Raw genomic sequence first — 25927 nt, 5'->3', positions numbered from 1 at the left:
ATACCAATATCCATATATATATCTAAATCACATTCTTTAAAACCTAATCCTGTTTGACTTGAACCAAATCTATATGTTTTACATTTTGGAAATATCACTTTAAATATTTCATCTAATTGTGTACAAACAGATTCATATTTTGTTTCTATTTCAATATCATTAAGTTGTATTGCATTCAAAAACATTATTAACTGATTATCAAATGTAGTTCCTTCGTCAAATATATATTTTATGTTATCATAACTTATAGAACCTCTGTTTTCCATGATATTATTTTTTTTCTCTGATTTTGATCTTTTTAGATCTTGAAATAAAATTTTATAATTAACATTTTATTTTACATTTTTTAAATAAATAGAAATACTTACTGATATGTGGTTTTCTTTTTTGTATATTCAATTTTACATTATTTATCCAAATTGGTTTATTTAATAAAATTTCTGTAGAAGTTCTATAATATTAAAAGATTAGTTAAAATTATAATTATAAATTTATAAATTAATATATTCTAAATATAAACATATTTTTTTGCTCTATTTTTTTATTGTTGCAAATTATTACAAACTAAAATATAATATAAATATAAAATAAATATAACAATAACAATATTAAATATTCTTTACCTGTCATAAAATTCAACTGTGAGATAATTTTGACGAAATTGATACCATTTAATTGCACCATATTGTTGAAAAAAGTTAATAAGTTTACGAGCAGGAATAAATTTTGGTAATGGAGAAACAACAATTGATCTCTCCATGACTTTAGATTGTTGAAGTCCTTTTAAATGTCTTTTACCTGCAAGATGACTTTGCAAGGTATATTCGTCTTGAAAATATAATAAACACGTATCACAATATTTCGACATTATTGATTATATGTCCAAATTCATATAATATTTTTCACTTTTAATTTATCAAAATTTTGTTTGTTTTGTTCTTTTATTAATATTATACATAACTTTTATATTATATATGTATAAAACAATTAACTTAAAAAAATATTGTTATTATATATTAAAATACTTTTCAGACATATAATTAATTGATATTATTTTATTTTTATAAAAATTATATATATAAATATATATATTCTTATTGACAAAATTTTTCCTATGAACAAATAAATAAATATTTAATATAAATAACTAAAAAATTTTTTTCTAAAATGAACAAATTAATTATTATTGAGAAATAATAAATTAGATTAATTATACAAAGTAAATTAATAAAATTTTATAAAGAGTTTCATAAAATATATATCACTAGTTCATATTGCATCAAATATTTATATATAATAATTAATAATATTTATAGTTTATTATAAAACAATTAATAAATATTAATTATCCTACATATATATATATATATACATACATATATATATATATATATATATATATATATATATTATTTTAGAATATAAATTGTGAAATATTTCATTAAAAAATATTTAGTTTTCACAAAATGCTCACTTCTTATTTAAAAATAAATTATTTCTTTTTTCTTCACTTTCATTTTCAAATATGTAATAGTACATAAACGTAATATTATTCATAGTTTTATCTATTTTAATTGTTTTTAATGGAGTGCATTATTGTTTATTTTCTTAAACAATTCTTATGGATGTATTTTTAATTTATATAATATATTATGTTAAATATTAATGTAATATTTAATTTTTTTTATAATAAGGAAAAGAAAATAAAAATATTTTTCACTTATAATAAATATTATATATTTGAGCTCATAAATAATATGAGTAATGAAATTACTAATTTAGTTTTTATAAGTTATTACATATTTATTTCAGCACTGATCAAATAATGATTTCAGAAAGATTAGAATAAAATGCACATAAATATCACTTTCTTACTTCCTCCTCACAAAAAAGATCCACCATCTTGTGAATTATACGATATTACATGCCTGTTTAACCTTAGACTATATATATGTATACAGATATAGCATCAGATAATTATCTTGATGCAAAGATAAAATTACCAAAATGATACATCACATTTGGGCAAAATAATCGAAATACTTTCAAAATAATATAATAATATAAATATATTCAAATGTACAATTTAATCATTGTTAAATGAACAATTATCTAAAATATATTATATTATATAAAATATATTATTTATTTATATTTTATATAATATAATTTTTTATAATATAATTTTATAATAATTTTTTATAATATATTTTATTTTATTAGTCAATTTTTATTTTTTTATAATTGTATATTTATATTTTTTTATAATGTTTATTATAATATATTTCTAGAAAATTATAATTTCGAAAAAATTCTAATTAGAATGTTAATAATATTCATTTTGTAATTATTTTTTTAATTTATTTTAATTTAAAAAAATAATAAGAAAAAAATATTAGAGAAATATTATTTCAATGATAAAATAGCATATTATAAAATATATTTTTAACATAATTATATGCTCTTGTTTAATAAAAATTTAAAATAAGTTTTTTAGTTTATCATGCTTTTGTTTTTTTACAATTTTTCATACAATATATTTACACTATTAATAATAATCATTAAAAAATTATTTGGGTAGAAATATGTAACTATTCATATGCAATATGAATTGATTGCTATTTGGGGGAGAAGAAGGAGGGGGCAGAGAAAGAGAGAGATACAAACAAACAGACAGACAGACAGACAGAGAGAGACAGACAGATAAAATCAATTTTTATCATTAACATTCGATTGAGAATAAATTTTTTCGTTGAACATAAATTATTGATTCAAAATTATTAGCTCAAGATTGTTAATGTAATTATTATTAATATTACTAATATTGATTAATATTACTAATATTAATAGAAATCACTTCATATATGCAAACGAAATACAAATTTTTTAGTGTTTTTATTTAATGTCAAATGGAAAACATTATTCTCAACTCTTCAGTTTATTCATATCTACTCATTATTCGGATGTAGCAAATTATTTGATAATTATTTTAAGAAATTCCATAAATTAAAATTTATTAAAATTTTATTTTGCAAAATATATTTTTTAAATATTTTTTAGAAAAAAAAAATGTGTGAAATATAGTATATATTTAGTCGATTTTCTATTTTGATTTCGTACTTATACATATATACATTTTTGTAGTATAAATTGTAATATAAAATATTTTTGATATAAAGACTGTATTTTGATTATTAATAATTTTTATAAAAATATATGAACAATGTTTTAATGGAAAATTGTAACTTTTGATTTTTCAACGGATTTTTCAATTATCGTAATTGCATTTATTATAATGAAAATGTATTTATTTTATTTGTAATTTGTTTAAAAATAATCAGTATGATCTACAATATGATCATTTACATTATGAAATGGAATTGACATAAAAAAGAATATTACAATTTGCATTATTTTTTGCATTAGAATGTTTATTTATACAATTCAAATAAATCTTAACATATTTTATTACAAATCTTCTTATTTTGGCTAATAAGAAAACCTATTGAATTATTAATTCTTAACAATTCGTCTTAATATTTTCTCGTTTAAATGCTCGGTGTCATTATGATATAATCAACAAATTTATATTTCTTGAAAATATGTTTGGTTTTCTTAGCTAGACTTTTATCTAAAAGTATCTTCCGAATTCGTAATAACTTTTGTAGTGTTCGTGTGCCATAATGATCCAATCAATCTCTGTATATAGTAATCAATCTCTATAACATCTATGAGCTATATTTAATATTATCTGTAAATAATTATGATTTAATACATTTCTCTTATTTTTAATCTATGATGATCTATATTTGATCTCGAATATGAATTTTTGGACTTCTAGCTACTTTCTAATTTGCGATAATAAATTTCTTTTAATAATCCATAATGTATTAATCAGTTATGATTTTAAACATTAGATTAAAAAATTATATTAATAATATTAATTAAAATAAACTCTAAAATAATAGAAGACAAACATTACTACCAACATTATTATTTTTTGTTTTGTTTTGTATAAGTGCCATAGTAATATTCCTGTTATCTGATTGCAATAAAACTATATTAATTCCCAAAAAATTAATATCTGTATGAAGTTCAGTATATCTGAATCAAATATGATAATTGATGGATTCATAAGTTTCTTTTTTAATATATAAAAAATGCTAATAATATCTTGTTTTTTCATTGATACTATTTTTGCAATAATCTTGTAATGATTTAATCATACTTGTTTAATTTTTGATAAATTTATAAAATAATCAGCTTTAAGAATTGTCTTATCTACTTCACGTAGAATGAAGTGATTCTATATACAAAATCGTTTTAATTTTGTCAATAAACTAAATTTGTTTTTCTTTTCTTTAATTTTTTAATCGAGATATTTAATTTTCGTTCTTCTAACTTCGAAAAATCGACTGAGATATAAACAAAGGTTTTTCAACTAATACATCAATCTGTAGAATTCTATTCAAATTGATTTAAGTATTATCAATGACTTTCTTATACATATAAACATAAATAAGTTTATCAAAAATACATTCATCTTTTCTAATTTAAAATCTTCTCTATTTTGACAATATGCTTTTTATTTGCTCGTATGAATTTTGATAAATAAATAGTTGCAATTAATCTAATTAAGTGTGACATTGCATAAAAAGAGATGTTTGAACTAAATATTATTATTCGAAAAGCCAATTAGGATTATATAATTGTTTGTATTGTGAGTCTTGATACTCTGTGTTGAAAATGGTTGAAAATGGTGTTGAAAAGTTGAAAATGGTGAATGACTTTGAATATTACATAAATAAAATGTCTAAATTGATATTCGTTTATATTATGAGCTCTGAGTAAATGAATGGTGGTATTTTGACTCTTTATGGCTAATTATAATGATTCTGTATTTTGATGTATCATTGTCGAATTTTATCTGCCTGTTTCTATTTTTATATCAACTCAATTGCAAGATTGTCTCGAGCCTTGGTTTTTTCTCCAATCCTTGCTTTTCGGGAAAAATGCACACAGAGAGGGGATTGGAGGGACCAAAGAAGGCGGTCTCGAAGAATGGGTCCTCGCGGGGTCGCATCACAGCGCGTGGAGCTTAGAACCTTTGCGCTCACTCCCATGGTGATCCATCGCATAGCGTGTAAATGTGGCTCGTGAACTGGCGGTAATACCTTTGATATCTTAAATTAGAAATCTGGAAAATGTTAGAAAAACCATGCCCGCTCATAAATTATTGTCAGACTATTGATGGTAGTTGATGGTAGATGGTCGAACTGTTGAAAATAAAGACCAAATTATTCGACCGCTTCATAAGTCTCGTTCTTAATACTCTGACAATCAAATCTCTGACGTTAATGATATAAATTCTATCTTGATTCTAATTGATCTGAACTTTATCTGATTTGTAATTACAATCTGATCTGAATTCTATTTTGATTTTAATTATGATTTGATTTGAATTTTATCTGACTTTTAACTATCTACCTGATCTGAACTATATCTGATTTCAATTTTAAATATGATTTTGGAAAATAGTTACAGATTTTCCTTCCAATAATTATCTTCGGTAAAAAAAATAAATTTAGAGAGAATAAAAAAATCAATATTAAAGACATTAAAGAGCAGTTTTCAAGAATGAATCTTCACAAAGTCGCATCACAACGTATGAGAATCAGAATTCTTGTAACCGCTTCTAGTGGTTGCAAGACATTTAGCGCATAAATATGATTTTGAATATTAAAGTTATTGAGACCATTACTTTATATCTTAGTCTTAAATAATTATTAAGAATGAAGGGAATCATTTGAAAATGAGAGAATCATACTATTATTACGCAGCATTAAATTAAACTATTGAAAGTACTATTGAAGTTATTGAAAATAAAATTCAAAAAATTAATAGTCGCTTTATTTTTAAATCAAATCTGGTTTTTGTTTTTAACGTACAATGTGTCATACAAAAATTTATATGTGGATTTAAAATGTTTGTACAATAATTTATCTAACTTATCTAATTTAAATAAAGTGATAGTAAAAAAGTTAAATAATTATTATCATATTCTGGAATATATTGAAATTTATTCGAAATAAGTTTTTATTAATTAAGAAGTTTTATAATATGTATATTGTATATTAAATACCTTGAAATATATTCAAAAATAATCATTTGTGTAAAAATATGTATGTATGTAATGTATTTTTATTAAGGAGTGCTATATAAATGATATTGCATTATGATATTGCGATCTAACTGAACTGCTATCTTCTTTATTATCTTACTTTATCTTATTAATGCAAATTTAAAATATTTATTGTAACTCATTAATTAAGTCCAATAGATAAATAAATGTATATCAACTTATTATAATTCATTAATTAAATCTAATAGATATATATGTATATCAATTTTTTCTATTATTTTATGTCTAGAATCCATTTAAATATCCCGTATTTTTATGAATATTCTATATTTCTGATCATTATATTCTACAAGTTTTTCATGGAGTCATATTAAAACTATAAGCAAATTATTTCATTACAGAAATAATCATATAATTTAGATCATTTGCGAAATTAGAAATGTGCACTGTTTTGTTGAAAAATTAATTCATTCATAACTATATCTTTTAAGAATTGAATTAATACTAACATATTTATATATTGTTCATTCTATTTAAAATAAATCAAGTTTCATTCCACTTTTCATTTTTGACCAAAATGTTTTTCTAAATCATTCTATTTTCACTGTAAAAATTTCTGAATTTAATATCTTTCTTTTGCGTAAATTATGTCAATATAAACTTATAAAGATCACTTGAATTAAATTTTTTTTTATCTGAAAAAAATTTTTTTTTTTCATTTTTCAGTTCAATACATATGATTTTTGCAAATTTCAAATTAAATAATCAAATCAAATAATTTTGTGTGTTTTCAACATTAATTTTTGCGGTTTTTTATAAACAATATTGAGATTATTAAAATTTGTCGAGTAATTATCGAGTAATTATTGGAAGTTATAATTTCGTCACGATTTGATTGCATTTAATCGGTTCTTTTCATTTCATTATCTTCATATTTTTGTTATAGCATTTCTTCGCATATTTTTTGCCAAGTTTTAAAAAATTTTGCATTGTATGGTTCAAACAATTTTTATTCCAATATTTTTATTAAATTTGCTTTTTTTTTTAAAAATTGCAATTGTGACTTTTCCGCTTTCACTTTTTTTTTTTTGCTAATTAATTGCATATTAATAATTCTTATATGCGAAATAATAATATGAATACTTATCTTTTACTTATCTTTATAATTATTTTCACAATATAAAAAAAATATGGCATTTAAATAAATTTCGCAGTCATACAATATAAGCTATTTTTTTTGCATTTTTCACAAGTTTTCAAAAAAGTATGATGTTGAAAATAAAGATCAGAACAATTCATATTTCACAATTGTAACAATATTAGAAATATTATTAAAAAATATGCGAAAATTTTGAAATATTTGTACGGATTTCGGCCATTACAATTTATTTTACAATTTAATTTATTTATCGGATAATAAAATTCTTTCATTCAAATTCATTTTATTTTTTTGGATCCACTTGCAAAAGAATTATTATATAATAAATTTGATTTTGCCTCAAATTTTAAAATAGTAGATTATTAAAAAATTATTCATTTGGTTAATTTTCTCCATTGAATATTGAAAAAATTTTTTATGTCAATCTTGCAATATTGATTTTATTATTTTTATTATGACAGAAGTTTAGAATAAAATATTATTGATGTGCTTCTTATTCTATTTCAATATAGAAATTGTTGAAGTTAAGATAGATCATTTTTTCATTATTATTAATAAAAATATTCTAATTTTTGATTTATATTTAATTTAACTATTAAAAAGATTAGATATTACACATTAATAAAATAAATATAATATTATTTATATATATAATATTATATATAAATAATTTAAAAAATTATAATTAAAAATAATTATAAAATAATTATAAATAATTATAATATCATATAACATCAATAATTAATAAATAAAAATAAATATAGAGATTAATAATTATTTTTTTTATTAATTTATAGACTTGTTATTTAGATTTTATTAAAGACATTTAAGATATATTAATTTTTTGATTTAATGCGTAATAATTTTTGTTTGTATTGTCAAAAAAATAAATAATTCTACAAAAAATAGTTCTACGAAAATTACTTCATATATTTAAATGTTTACAAGATGTATGAGATTTATATTTAAAACATAAAAATCAGGGACAGAAATATTTTCTGTTTTTTAGTTTTGTTGGAATTTCTGCAATATATATATATTATTTATTAAGTATTTGATTAGAATTTTTTCTTTATATTATGTAGCGTTTTTATAATTTTTTTAATTATGATTAACATTTTCAGCTTTTTCTTTATTTGATCATTTCTGATATACATTAATGATCGTCCGTAGATTAATATGTTGTTGTTCTTTCAGTTTATAAATATGTAATTTTATAATCTTATATAGTCTTATAATCACATTCTATATATTCATATAAATTTGAATATAATTTTGTATAATAAATATTTTATTCTAGGGATTAATTTAAATTTTTAATAATAATAAGCCATGCCATTTGTTGTAATTTAATTTGGTTAATTTTTATTTTGATAATTTGATAATATCTGAATTTCAAATTAAATCTATATTCAATTCAACGAAACAAGTAGTAAATATAAATATGCACATAATTGATACATGTTGAGCAAGATCGATTTTATAGATCTCAAATTTCTACACAATGCGAAATTAAAGGCTAATTTTTTTTTAATAATTATAATAAAATAATTTGTTCGTAACATAAAATTATCAATATAAATAATAGGATAAATAAAAATAATACAAAATAAATTTATGTAATTAATATTTTTTTCAAAATTGAAATTATTTGATTTGGAAATGTTATCAAAATCATTTAAATTTATAATAAATAGTTTTATTATTGATTCAATTATTGCATCTATTAAAATTTGTTTTCGAAATTTGTAATAACATGTTCTATTTTTGCAAAATATACAGCTCGAGCTGATATTACGATCAAATTCTTTTATATTAAATTTTTCATGTATTCTGCATTCAAGTAAGACGATTGATACATTTATATAACACTTATATAATTTCTGATCGAGAAATGTATTTTAAATCAAGTGAATTCAAAAAAATTTTTAAAATTATAATATGTAAAATATTAAAATTGTGATGAAATTTCCACATTTAATGATGTAAATTTTCAATCAAAAATAAAAAAAATAAATTGTTCCGATGTTAATTGCAAAATTAAGTAATAAAAAACAATAAATATTGATATAAAATTATTGATATTAAAGTTAAAATAATACTGTAAATAAAATAAATCTAATATCAATAAGTCAAATATCAAATATATCATTTGAAAAAAAAGGGAATGTTAATAAATATCTTAAAAATATATAGTTGATAAGATAGAAGATAAGTTAGAAGATAAATTATAATTATAATTATAAAATATAATTATAATTTTAAATTGTTATGTGAGAAAGTATCGGATCGCATTATAAAAAACACAGGAATACAATAAGAGATATATCGATAAGAAAAAATATAAATTGAAAAAATATGAAAAAAATAATTTACTTATGATAAAAAATTTCAAAAGTATATTTGAAATAGCAAAATGTTCCAATTTATAAATCCATATATGATCCAAAAAAATTAAGAAATGATAAATATAGATTAAGAGAGATTACAAAATAAAATGTGGTATGCATCTCTAACCAAATTGAAATTGAAAGATTTTGAAGAGAAAAAAAGAGAGAGGAAAAAGTTTTGAATATAAAATTTTAGCTTCGAGTTTCCTAAAGATATTATAATATAAAAAATTTTTTTGGTATCATACATTGAATTATATGCAATAAATGCATCAAGATAATAAATTTTAATAGATTAATAGATACAATCTTTTATTGTTTTTATTATTATATTTAAACACATAATAGGCAGCATTTAAGTATATGATGACTAGACCGATCAAAAAACTATTTTTTTATAGATTATAATGGATTCAAATCTAATATCAAAATTACGCATTCCGTACATTTGAAAGAATTAAAAAAATCTTAAGTGATCGAAGTTACAACAATTATTAACATCAATTTGATATCTATCGTTATATAATTATCGTTATATAATTTCAATCGTTGTAATCATAATTGCTCGAAATTTGTTTTATATTCGTATTTTATTTTCGTATTTAGAATCTACTGATGCATAATGATTGTGCATGTATAAGCAGAATTCAATATACTGTAAAAATTTTTAATTATTATTTCTACCATTATTAATTCATATGAGAGCTCCATAGAAAAAAATTATACTTTACAGAATTTCTATGTATAGATAACGATCTTTCTCATGCAGTTCTTCTAAATTGAACAGCAGAGGATTGAATGACGATTGAATACTATCATGTTTTCTAATTAGGAAATCAGACGATCAAAGATATTGAAACATCAGAGACTATTTAGAAAGAAATTGAAGTATTTCATTATGTCTCTACATATATTCTGTATCCATAACTAGGAATGAGCATGTCGACTGAAATCTTTTGGAATAAAATAAAAGTTTCGATCTTAGGAGTGTTATTTTCAATTCTAATTAGATAACATTTTGAAGAACATAAAAGACACATCGGTTTCTACAAAATGGATAATCCATCCTGTTTCCTATCACTGGCCAATGCCAACGTGTCGTCAACATAGCAAATTTACTGATATCAGGATCATACATCATACATTATGTTCCATAAAAAATTTAAGATTAATATCTATATGATTCAACGAATCTTTCTCATATGTTGTCTATTATTAATATTAATTTATTATATATTCTATTAATATTCTATATTTCTAAATTTCTTCCGAAGCTAATCTCCGAGAACCTGTCTCATAGCGAAGCAATTTATAATATGATAGTGTTCTCCTCTATTTCCTTGTAGAATAAAGAATTGAAAGTATTAACAGTATCTAGCTGACTAAAATAACGTCATTTTGTGAAATGAGAATTCTGATATATTGTTCGCGTCTGCAGGAATTATAGTGATCACAAGAAAAAATCATTGAAAATTCAAAAAATTATGAAATTTTGAATATTTAATGCTTATGTAGATATGTATTATGCAATTTTTGTTGTTGTTCAAAATTTTAGAAGATGAAATCAATTCCTGAAAATTCGGCTATTTTTTGATTTTACGTTATAACTTGCAAATTATAAAAAATATAAAAAAATGTTTTCAGATAAAAGTTATTTCATAAGAATTATCATTTATTCAAATTTTTATTAATTTTTTATACAATTAAAAAAAGTTGTAAACAAAAAAATTAATAATTTTTTTAACTTTGTTTTTTAACATTTTAATTTTGAATATTTTAATAACAACTTAAATATCTATATGTGATAGTATAAAAAAATAGTTTTTATTTTTAATAAATATAATTCTGTTGTTGTTTGCTGACTTTTATTGATGAATTTTTAAAAGTAGTTTTCTATCTTTTATCAAACATTGGATCAACATAGAAAATGAAAAAAAGATGAAATAGAAATCAGATGAAAATAGAAAAAAAAAAAGAAATGTATAATTATTATATATTACATATAATTATATATTTATTATTATATATTATAATATATAATTATTTTATAAGATTTTTTATTTTTAATATAGTTATCAAACTTCTTTATTTTTTTTTTATCATATATTATCAAAAAAATAAAGAGTGTTACAACAATAATAAAATTTGTAGCTACTATACATAATTATGTACATATTATTACTTTACAATATTAGCTTGCTGCAAATTTCTTCTTTTTATTGTTCTAAAGGAACAAACTTTTTATTTTGGTCTACATGTAGAACAATTTTTATTTCGATTATGAAACATTTATGTAGCGGTCATTCTAAAAGTTAAAAGTTAAAGAGTTGTTTAATGAATTAACAAATATTTTTCTATCGAATATAAGATACTTTATTATTTGATTCAATTAGATATTAAATAATATACTATCTAATATAGAATATAGAAATTTTTACAATATATCAAAATTTGCAATATATCAAGAAAAAGAATAATATATGACGTGTTTGATATGATGTGCTTAATTAGAAATTTTCCAATATTATTATATAATGTATTATATAATTATAATATTAATCTACATGTATGAAATAATATCATTAAATTATAGTCCCTTGTTTATAATCAATTTTTTATCTCTTTATTATTTGATAAAAAGAAAAAAATAAAAAAAATGAAGAAATTTGATGACATTAAAAATAAAAAGATTTTATACAATAGTTATAAATTCTTTTTCTCATTTAATATATTGATTTAATATTCAATAAAAAACAGAAATATATAATATAAATTTTTCTATTTTCGAAAATTTCATATTGAAAATTTCATAATGAAATAGCAATACAACAAAGTGGTATTTATTAAAAACAAAAAGTATTTATTCTATTTCTTTATATTATCGCATATTTATATTGATTAAAATTTTATAATGAAAAATTTAAAAAAATTATTAATTTTTTTATTTATAATTTTTTTAATTGTGTAAACAATTAATAAATGTTTTATTAAATGATAGTTCTTATAAAAAAAACAACTTTTATCTGAAAATTTTTTTATATTTTTTATTTTATTTACGAGTTAATAAATTGAAAAATGAATTTTCAAGAATTATTTTCACTTCCTTAAATTATTTTGGCAGCAAAATAAATGCATAATACATACTTACATATCCTCAAAGTTTTATAATTTTTTGAATTTTCAAATAAGGAATCTCTTCTTGTCAGATCAAAATCCTGCAGAAACAAGTAATTGAAGAAGCGGAAAATGATGATTCGTTTAAAATACTTTCACATAACAAGCAAATGAATCGATAAGAAAATGTTTCATCTGTAAGCCTTCTTTTTTTTTCTTTTTTTTGCTTTTTCTTTAAAAAGATCATCATCAATTTTTTCATATATATTTATTTTTTCATATCAGACTAGATATTTTGAATCTGAGTCAAACAATTAATCTTATTCCGAGAACATATAAAATCAAAATCCAAACAGAAGGATATTATCAAGACTTGGAGGTTATTGTAGGTTACACGATATTTGTAATATATCCATCTTCAAAAATTAATAGTATCCGTTTTCAAGCTCGAAGAAAGGTCATATATATAATAATGACGAAGTTTTTTTTATTTTTTATCTAACAGAGATATTTGGGCACCTATATAGTATTCAATCTGACTTTCTAATGTGCCAGATTTTGAATAAATAAATCGAAAAGAGCATAGTTAATTTGAAAGATCAGAATACGAATGGATAATTATTTCGTATATTTATAGTTTTTATCCGATCCGAGCTCTTTGTTCAAAAAAATGAAATAAAAATTGAACATATTCAATTCATTATACTCTCATATATTAAATTTTTATAAAAATTTTTAAATATATACTAATTGATAAATAAAAATTTATCCAATGTTTAAATATGTGATCTTAATATTCAGATAATTATTCAATAATCTGATAATAATTTTAAATTCATTTTTAAGATTTCAGAAATTTAATCATTTTACCTATTAATTTATTATCTACATATTCATAATAAAAAGTTTTTTTCTTATTTCTAATTCTTAGAAGTAAGAAAGAATTGAGATATTTAGATTATACCATTCTTTTCATCTATATGAATCTTCTAAAACATTATCACATCTCTCATGCTTCAACTATAAAGATTTTCAGTCTGTATGCTTTATTATTTTGTTATACTTTTCTAGTTATCACATATATATTTTCTCTTATTAATTTCCTATATTAGTATATTTTAATATCGAACTGTATTAATTTCAATTTTTCTGAAATCATATTTATCATTGTTCTAATTGAATGAGTTATTATTGGGTTGGCAACTAAGTAATTGCGGATTTCACTCATAGATGGCTTCAATTGAATTTTTAGGTTTGCTGGCGTAGTCCAAATATAAAACACACTTTATTATTTGATAGTTGGCAATTCAGCTGTCAATCAGTAAAAAAAGTTTTTTGATCGGTTGCGTAGTTTTCGTTTGGCGTTCGTTGAAAAATGGAAAATCAAAAGGAACATTATCGTCATATTTTGCTTTTTTATTTTCGCAAAGGGAAAAATGCATCGCAAGCTCACAAAAAGTTATGTGCTGTTTATGGTGACGAAGCCTTAAAAGAACGGCAGTGTCAAAATTGATTTGACAAATTTCGTTCTGGTAATTTTTCACTCAAAGACGAAAAACGCTCTGGTCGTCCAATTGAAATTGATGACGACCTAATCAAAGCAATAATCGATTCGGATCGTTACAGTACAACTTGTGAGATTGCAGAGAAGCTTCATGTATCACATACATGCATTGAAAACCACTTAAGACAACTTGGCTATGTTCAAAAACTCGATACATGAGTTCCTCACGAACTGAAAGAAAAGCATTTAACGCAACGCATTAACAGCTGTGATTTGCTAAAGAAACATAACGAAAATGATCCATTTTTAAAACGATTGATAACTGGCGATGAAAAATGGGTTGTTTACAATATCAAGCGGAAAAGATCGTGGAGCAGGCCACGTGAACCAGCTCAAACAACATCAAAAGCTGGTATTCATCAAAAGAAGGTTTTGTTATCAGTTTGGTGGGATTACAAAGGAATTGTCTATTTTGAACTCTTACCATCCAACCGAATGATCAATTCTGTTGTCTACATTGAACAACTAACGAAATTAAACAATGCAGTTGAAGAAAAGTGGCCCGAATTGACAAATTGAAAAGATGTTGTATTCCATCATGACAATGCAAGGCCACATACATCACTCGGTAAAAATTATTGGAGCTTGGTTGAGATGTTTTGCCACATCCCATATAGTCCTGACCTTGCACCATCTGATTACTTTTTGTTTCGATCTTTATAAAACTCTTTGAATGGTAAAAATTTCAATAATGATGATGATATCAAATCGTATCTGATTCAGTTTTTTGCTAATAAAAATCAGAAGTTTTATGAACGTGGGATTATGATGCTGCCTGAAAGATGGCAAAAAGTCATTGATCAAAATGGGCAACACATTACAGAATAAAGTTATTTAGTTCCATGAAAAAATTGTCTTTGATTTTCTAAAAAAAATCCGCAATTACTTAATTGCCAACCCAATAAAAGAACATTAGCTTATTGTATAAACAAAGAAAATGCCATTGGCAAAATCATACATTAAATGTATATTTGTTATTTTCATATTTGAATAAGAAGATATTATTAACGATCTAGAAATCAGAAACAGTTTTCCACATTCAATATTAGATGAATACTGAAAATCTATATTTCATATATATTTCACGAGTAACATACATATATGAGAGCAAAAGAATCAAGAAATTAACGAGTATTATAATCCGAAATTGATTAAAACAAGATGAAATTAATAACAATATGAACATTTAAATATGTTGTCTTTTAAAAAACGCAGAAGATTAAAGAAATTATCACTTGCATAGAAAAAACCGTACACAATAACATAAATATATGATAAAGAAAATTACACAATATAAAGAAAACGATGTATTTTATACATTTTCATGCAAATCATTTAAAATACTTTATCGATAAATAAAAAATACTTTAATAGAACTTAATATTTTAATAATAATAAAAAAGAATGTAATATAATATATAATATAATGTATAACTATAATATTTTACTAATATATCCTTCATCGTGATTTGATCTCTGTAGAAAAAAAAGAAAATATATAATATATAACAATCTGCAATACAAAAATAGTAATAATATTTATATTAAAATAGAAAAAAAATAAAAAAAGTTAATCAAAAAATTATGTAAATCAAAAATTTTTCCAAAAATTTTTTTCATCTAATGCTAGTTTTATAGAAATTCCTAGAATGATTATTGTCCTTATTTTTTGCATAAATAAAAAATTTGTAAAAGTGACTTTTATTCTCGAGGATATTTCCCATAATTAAATATAAAAAAAAGAAAAAGAAACAGAAAGATCTATTCTCTTGTAATAAAATAATAACTATTTACTCATTTATCTCTTTTACACACATTCATTTGTAAATTTTTTCATCCGATTTATAAAACAATCCAAAATGGATAATGCGAAATTCAATTATACATTAAATTAGTTCAAAATCCAAAAAAGTGTAACTCGAGATTGTTCATACTAAGAGATATTATATTAATACAATAATTACAGCAATCAAACACATAAATAAAATAGCTAATTAGATTTAATTTTGTGATATATATATCCGATAATACAAAATAATACAAAAATTTTTAAATAATTTCGATTAAAACAAAATATATAAATATCTTTTAAACAATAAAATTTATAATAGAAACCATATATAATATAAGTTAGAACAATTAAAACAAAAATTAGATTGTTTTTATTATATATAATTTAGATTTACTTAAAAATTTGAGCTTATCATAATTAAAAAACATATAACATTTTAAATTACGAAAAATTATAAAAAATCTATAGAAACTATTAGTAAAAATTTAATACAAATGCGAATGATCTGAAAATAGAAAAATATTTGATTTAATGATGGATGTTAACCATTAGTTAGATAGATTATTAATACAGATTTATTATATCATTTACAATATCGATAATATCTTTAATTATTGTTATTATATAAATATATGATAATTATTATGTTATATAATTATGTAAAAAACAAAATTCGGAAAACATTTAAATGAAAACATTTAAATAAAAGAAATTCCGCGGAAAAGAAAGACAATTCGAATATATAACAAAAATAGAAATGTTTATAATATATATATATATATACTACACTATAACTATATTATACTTATTTTATATTTATTAAAAATTTTATATTATACATTATACTCGTAGTTTTATATCATATCTTATATTATATATATATCATTATATTTTCATATGTAAAAAAGAAATTGTAATCTTATTCTTATTGTAATTTTTAAACAAATATGCTAAGATTTTAATTAATAACTTTAATCATGTCAAAGGAAGAAGAATGATATGGTCTAGAATCAATAAATGAATATTATATCTATGATAACACAAATATAAAAAATATTTTAAATCATAAGAAAAATAATAAAATTCTAAATAATAAATTAAGAATAGAAAATTATATTGTATAATATAATTTTTTTTCGAAAATTTTTAACTTGCAAAATTCTCTAACAAATAAGGGATTAAAAAAAGGTGCTGAAAATAATTCGAGGTAGACAATTTTCCGAAATAGAGAGTCACAAAATAGTTTTTCTAAAGACATATATTTCGGAAAACTGTCTTGAACTTTCTGTCTCGAACTACTTTCAATAATCTTTTTTTAATCTCTCACTTGTTAGGTGAAAGTTAAATTAAAAATCAAGTTAAAAAAAAATTTTAAATAAAACATAAAACTTCTTGTTAAGATCATCATCAATTCACTCAATCATTGTCCCCGAACATGGGCTTTCTTTTAAATCTAACAAATCATGTACAATATAGAAACAAAATCAGTATTTATAAAAATTGGTTTCATAATATACATCTTCCTATATAAACTATTTTTGTTATCAATTATCAGAACGCTACTCTAAAAATGATTTAATTCCTCTGCAGCGAATTTCTGTAAAAGGACATCATGTAACACAATATAGCGTTTGACTTTAATGAAAACATATTATGATATAATGATGTTTTTGTATAATGGTAATGGAAATAATGTAACATCATATTCTCCTCCAATGGAAGTTTGCTGTAGAGAAATTGAATTACTTTTAATGATAAAGGAGATAACCATGCTTATCTCGTAATTATGCTATTATATAATGCTGATTTTCGGCAATAATTCATAATTTTTTCAGAAACACCTATCAATGGATAAATTTTTTTTATGAATTGTATATCTTATAGATAAAATATTCTGAGCAAAAATAATTATTTTAAAGATATTATTGAGAACAATGAAACAAAGTTAAAAAAGAAAAAAAATTTAACGAAAAATGTCAAATCCAATTTGGCCGGATCTGATATATAACTCAGGAACTATACAATGCGATTCTGTCACATTTCTATGAACTGGAAAGAGATTGGAAGAAATATATTATTATATATTCATATTCGCATTCATGACAAACTACAGTAGAAAATGATTAGTATGAAATACTAATCATAGGAATATTGATAGTGGAACTCGTAAAACAAGAAAGAAATTGCCCAGTCCTGAGCAATTGATTTTTGGAGAAATTCAAATAAGCAAAAATTTATTATATTAATTCTCGAAGTATCAATATCACTATTCAAGTTTGCTAATACTTTGCTTACCATTATTAAAACAATGGATAAAATCAAGCATGATATTATATCTCATTTTTGAAAGTCCTATAATTAAATAAAGAAGAACAAACATCTAGTTAATCATAAAATGAATTTCGTTAATCCACACCCTATGGTTATATGCTTATATGCAGAACATAGAACATATCATACATATATCGAGAAATACACTAATGTTCTCTGAATTTAGAAACAATAGTATACTAATTATATAGCAGAATTTTTATTTCGCCATATACCAATATAACTTTAAATTAAATTATAACTTTAACTTACATTTTCGTGAAATAAAATTAAATTAAATTATAACTTTAACTTACATTTTCGTGAAATAATAATAGCATTTCCAGCCGCCTCGCCAATAAAAAAATTTATCTTTAGCCAATACAAAATATATTTAGAAAGTATCCGATTTTTATTTATATCTTTATTTCTGAATGAACCATCTGGTAGATTTTTGTCTTCATTCAAAAACCATATGTGACTTTCTAAATTTCAATTTTTGTGAAACTATTTTATAATTATCGTATATTGTTAACTAAAGAATTTGCATTAAATTTTGCTAACTTAGTCATTCTTATACCGAAATAATTATGATTCATAAAATATAGTAGTGGTTCTATGAATAATAAATTTAAAAAATGATTTAGATAGTTTAAGAATAAATATATGATTACGATAGAAAATGATCTTCGATTTGGTATTCGCAATGTCAAAAAATATCAAACATGTTAGAGTTATTAATAAAAATTGTCATTAATTAATATAATATGTGAAATAAAGAATGATGTTGAAATTCCAAAAATTATTGTATCTGAGATTTTAATTCAAAATTTGAAAATGAATCATGTAATTGAAAAATTTATTACGCGGCTACTAATGCAAAAGTACAAAAATTATCGAACAGAGATCGCTGAAAACAATTCATAATCCTAAAATAATGAAAAACATTATTATTGATGATGAAACAAATTTATGGCTATGATCTCAAAACAAAATTTCAATTTTTGATCTAGAAAACACATAATTAACTGCAATTAAAAAAAATATACCAGTATTCAAAAATAATCACTTATTATATATATAATAATTATTATTCATATTATTCACAATAGTATGTGACCGCATAAAATAAAATTAAATTTCTTAAGCAAAATTTCTTAATGAAAATTTTAAATGGATAATATCACATATGTGATCAATAAAAATATATAGATCATAAATTTGATATAGCGTAATTTCAATTAAATAATCATATGTATTAATCAGAATATTCAAATATAAGAAATGTATACATGAAAGTAAAGCGTTTTATTTTATAAATAAATAATTCTGTAAATGACAAAAAAAACTTCTATGTTAAATTAATCCTAATGTGTTAATTCAGATAAATATCAGAAAAAAAAATAAAAAAAGTTTTTTAAATAAAATCTATCAAAAGATCAGAAAATTTACTAGATTTCCTAAAATCATAAAAATAAAAAAACGGCTGACGTGAATATTGAAAATAATATATAAATTAAAAAATTAATAGATGAATCAAATATTTAATTATAAAAATTTCAAATGAAGATAATATTTAAATTTTATTAATATTTAAAATAATATTTGAATATCTATGAAACAATATAATTGAAAATATAAAGCTATTAAAGAATAGATAATGAAAAAAATTACTGGAAGTTAAATGTTTAATAATTTATTAGCAATATAGAAAAGATACAGAATACAAAAATATAAAATAAATATTTTCTGTTGTAGAAATTTTTGCTATATATATTTGAAAAAGATAGTGATATTATCATCAAAAACATAGCATTAAATCAAAATATTGATAATAACTATAAAAATATTATCAATTTTGTCGAATCAATATAATCATTTTATAAATACATAGAAATTAATATTAATGTAATTTAATTATTGCTAGAAGAAGATAGATTAAATCTGCAGCTATATATAGATTCAACTAATACTTAAGAGGAATATATGGTATTTAAATATCGTATTAAAATTTATTTCAATTATAAAGAAATACAATGAAAGCAATCATACAACATGAAATTATGTGAAATCTAAAACTTCAATATCGATCAAAAATAATCTAAAACGCAGAAATATTCTTTTACTAACAAATTTTTAAATGAAATTAATTTTTTTTAAATGAAACACAAAATTCATAAATAAACGAATCATACAGAAAAAGATTATTATTTTCGGAAAAATCAAAATTTGACAAGAGATAAATATGAAGTAGACACAATTGTAATGAAGATTGGATTATATATTCAAGTGCGTCAAATCTGGGTATCGATTTCAATTTTCTAAATGAAATATAATATATATAATAATATATAATAATATAAATAATATATAATATAATTATATTTATATATAATTATATAATTATGATTATAATTATATATATAATATATATATATATAATTTATATAATAATATAAATATATAATAATATAAACAAATTAATAATACAAATACTCATAGCAAAAAGATCTGTAACAATGATAACTCAAGTTCAAGATTAAAATAGAAAACTAAAGATATACTAAAAGATTCTTTTTTAGTTAGTTTAGATTCTAAAACTGACAAAAAATCTATTTTTTGTAAATATCACGTGAAATAATTAAAATAAAATATTAAAATTAAAGTTGAAATAATAAAAAATGATTTGGGAAAATGTGCAAATGGATTATTCATAAATGGATATAATAAAATCAAATAAAAAGAAAATAATGGTAATAAGAAATGACAATATAATATGTTGATATTTAAAATTAGCATATTTGAGATTCGCTCGACGAAATTAATCGAAGAAATTAATCAGATTATATTAAAAAATGAATCTAAATCCTAAACTTAGTAGTAGCAAAAAAATATCAAATATAAATATTATAATGGCAAATCATTAAGGAGACAGAATAAAAACAACTTGGTCGTTAAAATATATCTAGATATATATGATTAAAATCGAAAACATGAGATGAAATGCATTTTATAATATTTTTAGATAATTTTATCTACATTTTCCATAAAAAGTAAATATGTATATTAAAAACATATCTAAAACAATAAAACTCAATGGAATCTTAGTTTTCAAATCTTAGATAACAAAAGAGATATTAAATGTAGAAATAATTGAATAATTTTAGATTTCTTGAAATTAAAGATTTTCATTCACGTGACAAGTTAATAGCAAAACCGAAAGTTTCCTATCCGAAATATCGGATAGATTCGATACGATATAGATTCTCAATTAAATAAAAACATATGGAATTAAATAATTCATATTGCTATAATATTCATTAAACAGAGATTACTATAGAGATCATCATTAAAATTCTAGAAGAAAACTGGCTTGAAAATCTATCCAATTTAAATCTTTTTATTTAAATCTTTGATTATGAAGTATATTAAAGAAGAATATTGTGAAGTATATGTGAAGTATATTAAAGAATTTGAATTTTCTATACTAAATTAAGAAATTGGAAAACAGAAATAAAAAATATCTTTATTGATTATCGTTATCATTTTTACAAACAAAAAAAAAATCATTATTTCTAGAAACATAATTTTTAAAATTCATTAATTAATAAATTTTTGTGAAAATCAAAATTTCGTATTGTATTTTATAAAAAATTACAGATAGAATACATTTTCTATTCATATTATTGTAAGAATTGAAAATGAAAGAATATTAATAATATTATTTATAAGAAAAATTATATTTTTTTCAATAACATTAAAAATATAACGAATAAATATATGAATAAGTTAATAATATATAAAATCAAATATCATTATTGTATCGAATGATAATATTATTTATTATAATATTTCAGAAAAAATAATAAATATCATATGACAATTATATCAATAATTATATTTTATACAAATATTATTTTCAAAAGATTATAAAAGAAAAAATCCATATTTTTTATTAAACATTTTATTTTATTAAGTATCTCATTAATTATAATATAAGAATCATAATTTAATCATAACTTAATCATGTATATAATCATAAATATTTATATTAGATAAAATATATATATATATATATATATATTATATTAGTATATCATAATATTTATAGAATATTCATTCATTATTAATAAATTCATACGACATGCTAAATTCGTTATTATTTTGCATTCTCATTGATTTTTAAAAAAAAATATTGGAAATATAAACTTTAATAAATTTAGCATGTTCTTTTTTTTTAATGAAGATTAAAATGCACACTTAATATATGATGATACATATGCTTTTTCATTATAAATAATTTTTTATGACATATACATTTTCCGAATATTCAGATTTTTATTCAAATATTTCCGATTTGGATCATTGGAAAATTTTCTATATTTATTATATATTTATTATATAAAATTTTGTATATTTATATATTTATTACAAACATTTTTAATATCATCTAATAAACTTTTCATGGATTTAATATTTTATCTGTGTTATTCCAGCAAATTCATTTTTTTTATCTTTTATTAAAGTTCTATTAAAGCATATTTCAAATATATAAAAGATTTATAAAAAAAATACTTTTTACAAATGATAAATAAAAATTATTAATAAAATTCGATAAACAATTATTATTACTTTTCATATCTATTTCTATTTCATGATCATCATTTTTTAAAAATATTCTGTATATATCCACAGAAATATGCATTTTGTGCTACAAAAAATTCTATTTTCTAGAAATTATAAAAATGTTTTTTTCATATTTTTTTATCGATGATATTTCTACATTTTTTTCGGTACTTACAATTTTTGTTTTCGAATTTTTTCATAAAAACTATACTATTATACTTATATATTTTGATTTCAAATTACAAAAATTTTTAATAAATTCTAACTATCACTATTTCTTATTTTTTTTCGACTTCTATAATATCTAGGTTAATATATAGTTTATTTCTATAAGTTATTCATTACCAAACGAATAATTTAATAATGCCAATAAAAATAAATAAGATACTAGTTTTAAAACACAGAAGTTAGCATTAACATGAATGATCTTTGGTGGATTATTAAATATAACAAAGTTATTGTATATAATTTCCTTCAATCGAATATAATAGTAGCATAATGTAATAGCATGTTGTGTAGAATAATAAAATAAGTCCAAAACGTGAATTTGAATTATTTTTCCAAATATTTTTACAATTTTTACAATATTTATAATATTTTTACAATTTATTTACGATGTAAATTCGACTCTTATTTTTTGACAACATAAATAAAAATGTTAATTTGATAAATTATAAATTAATTTGATTAAAAAATATATCATTAAAGAAAAAATGTATTAATACTTGTTATTTACAATAAACTCATTTTTTTGTAATTTTAAATTTATAAAATTACAAAATAATTTCGTTAACTAAAAAAATCAAATAATAAATATATAATTAAAGGAAATAGAAATATAATAACATATAACAATAAGAATACAACAAGAAACAATACTATTTTAGAATATACGAAAAATAGAAACTACTTTAGAAACAAAAGAAAAAATAATCACAGAAAAAGAAAAATAAACAAAACTATCTGATAATATAATGGAAATGTGCAAAATGCTAAATGCTATTAAAAATATTAAAAAATAAAAATACATAAAAGTAAAAAATAAACAACCACAGATAAGAAAAAAAAATTATATCTATATATCTATATATCTATATTTAATATACAAAAAGATTATAACTGGATAAGATTTATATAATAGTTACAACGCAGAGTAAAAAAAAAATTTATTGATAACAAATGATAAAAGAATAGAAAAAAATAAATCAAAAAGGTACAAAAATATAAAATATATCTTGAAAATAAAAAATAATAGAATTTATATATATATATATATATATATAGTTCAATGCTATAGATAAGTTTAATAATGCTAATGCTAAGTTTAAATGCCTTTAGATTAATAACTGTTATTATTGCAGAAAAGAATTATTACGTAATAAAATTCGAAAAACTATATTCTTTAATAGATTTAATAGACATTTAGAAAAGAGCTATATATCGTCAAAAGATTTTAAAAATTCGGGCAAAACAAAAATTAAAAAGAGCAATTTACAAACTTAATAAATATCAATAAACTTTCTGAGAAGAAATTATATTAAGATATATTAATAAGAGTATCGAAGATACAAATTATATAGTAAAATAACTCATAGTTAAATTCGAAATAAATTTACAATAATTTTTAGCTACTTAAAGTTTTTTAGCTATCACCGTCAAAAAAAATTAATAGAAAATATATTAGATATAAGAAATCAAACAAGCTATTTTATATAACAATTTTATGATATTATTGGTAAAATAATTAACAGTTGAATTCGACGTAAAAATTTACAGTAATTTGGAAAATTTTTTAATTATCACCATCAAAAAAGAAATTAATAAAAAACGTAAAGATTAAATTAAACAAACTATACTAAATAATTTTTTTAAACTTATGATATAGAAAATTTCAAGGAAATTCTAACATCTATCCTGATATAAAACAAAATCTAAGTGGCATGAAATTAGATAAAAAATTCATTACAATATCTAATGTGCAATACACGTTCAGATTTTTGCTATTAATTATATAAACAAATTTTTAGAAAACTCTTCGAATTTATATAATATAAATATTTATATGACGTGCTAAAAATATCCTAAAATATTTTCAGAATATTAAAGATGTAGAAATAAGTTATTCGAAAAATAAAATAATTCGAAATGAAAAGTTTATAAGATACTGCGATTCTGGTTTTGTAAATATCAATATATGAAAAAATATAAATACGTAATTAAATATAGTAAAGGATCAATAAGTTCTTCTCATAAATTGTAACTCTCTATAACTAAAACAGAATATATAGTAGTTGCAAAATATTGTAATTTGTAAAGAGATAATTCATTTGAAAAATATATTAAAAATTATAATGAATAAAAATTTAAAAGCAAAATTATTAATAAATAATTGTTGTAAAAATAAACATATTGATATAAAATATCATTTTATAAATAAAAAATATAACAAGAATGAAATAGAATAGAATACTATTCCATAATGCAAAAAAAAAATTTTTTTAAATTAAATTAAATTTTTTTTTTTTGGATTATAAATGATTACACTTGATTAATATTAAGTTGATTATGTAGAACTAAATTTCGACGATATACTTTTGTGTTATTTTTTGGTGATATTTTATCAATAATCAGTTTAATATTACATGCAAATCTATTAAAAATCAATTTAATGTTAAGAAAGAATATCAGAATTCAATATTGTCTGAATATTCTTAAGAAATGATGTTCAGAAGGAAGAATTTTAATAATTGAATTAAATTTTTGATGAATGATTTTCTTTACTTAATCATTCTTTACTTAATCATTTATTTTTTTAATTTAATATAATATA

At 20.2% G+C, this 25927-nt stretch overlaps 1 protein-coding gene across 9 annotated transcripts in view; it reads right to left on the bottom strand.

The window, feature by feature from the left end:
- LOC100576862 (speckle targeted PIP5K1A-regulated poly(A) polymerase) overlaps window positions 1-25927 on the bottom strand; it is a 40233-nt gene that overhangs the window by 1582 nt on the left and 12724 nt on the right. For 2 of the 9 annotated variants that reach the window (XM_026438957.1, XM_026438958.1), the window contains exons 2-4: window positions 624-798; window positions 369-451; window positions 5-304 (exon numbers count right to left, since the gene is read on the bottom strand). In XM_026438957.1, coding sequence (XP_026294742.1) covers window positions 5-304; window positions 369-451; window positions 624-760 — 520 coding nt within the window. In that variant the 5' untranslated portion in view covers window positions 761-798. Of the gene's footprint in view, window positions 1-4; window positions 305-368; window positions 452-623; window positions 946-1474; window positions 1535-1799; window positions 2004-25927 lie in introns of those variants that run through there. The other 7 variants (XM_026438955.1, XM_026438952.1, XM_026438951.1 and 4 more) reach the window with 7 other exon arrangements.

This window comes from Apis mellifera, linkage group LG2 (assembly GCF_003254395.2).
Source record: "Apis mellifera strain DH4 linkage group LG2, Amel_HAv3.1, whole genome shotgun sequence".
Classification (NCBI taxonomy): domain Eukaryota; kingdom Metazoa; phylum Arthropoda; class Insecta; order Hymenoptera; family Apidae; genus Apis; species Apis mellifera.
This window is presented reverse-complemented; position numbering and strand designations above follow the sequence as displayed.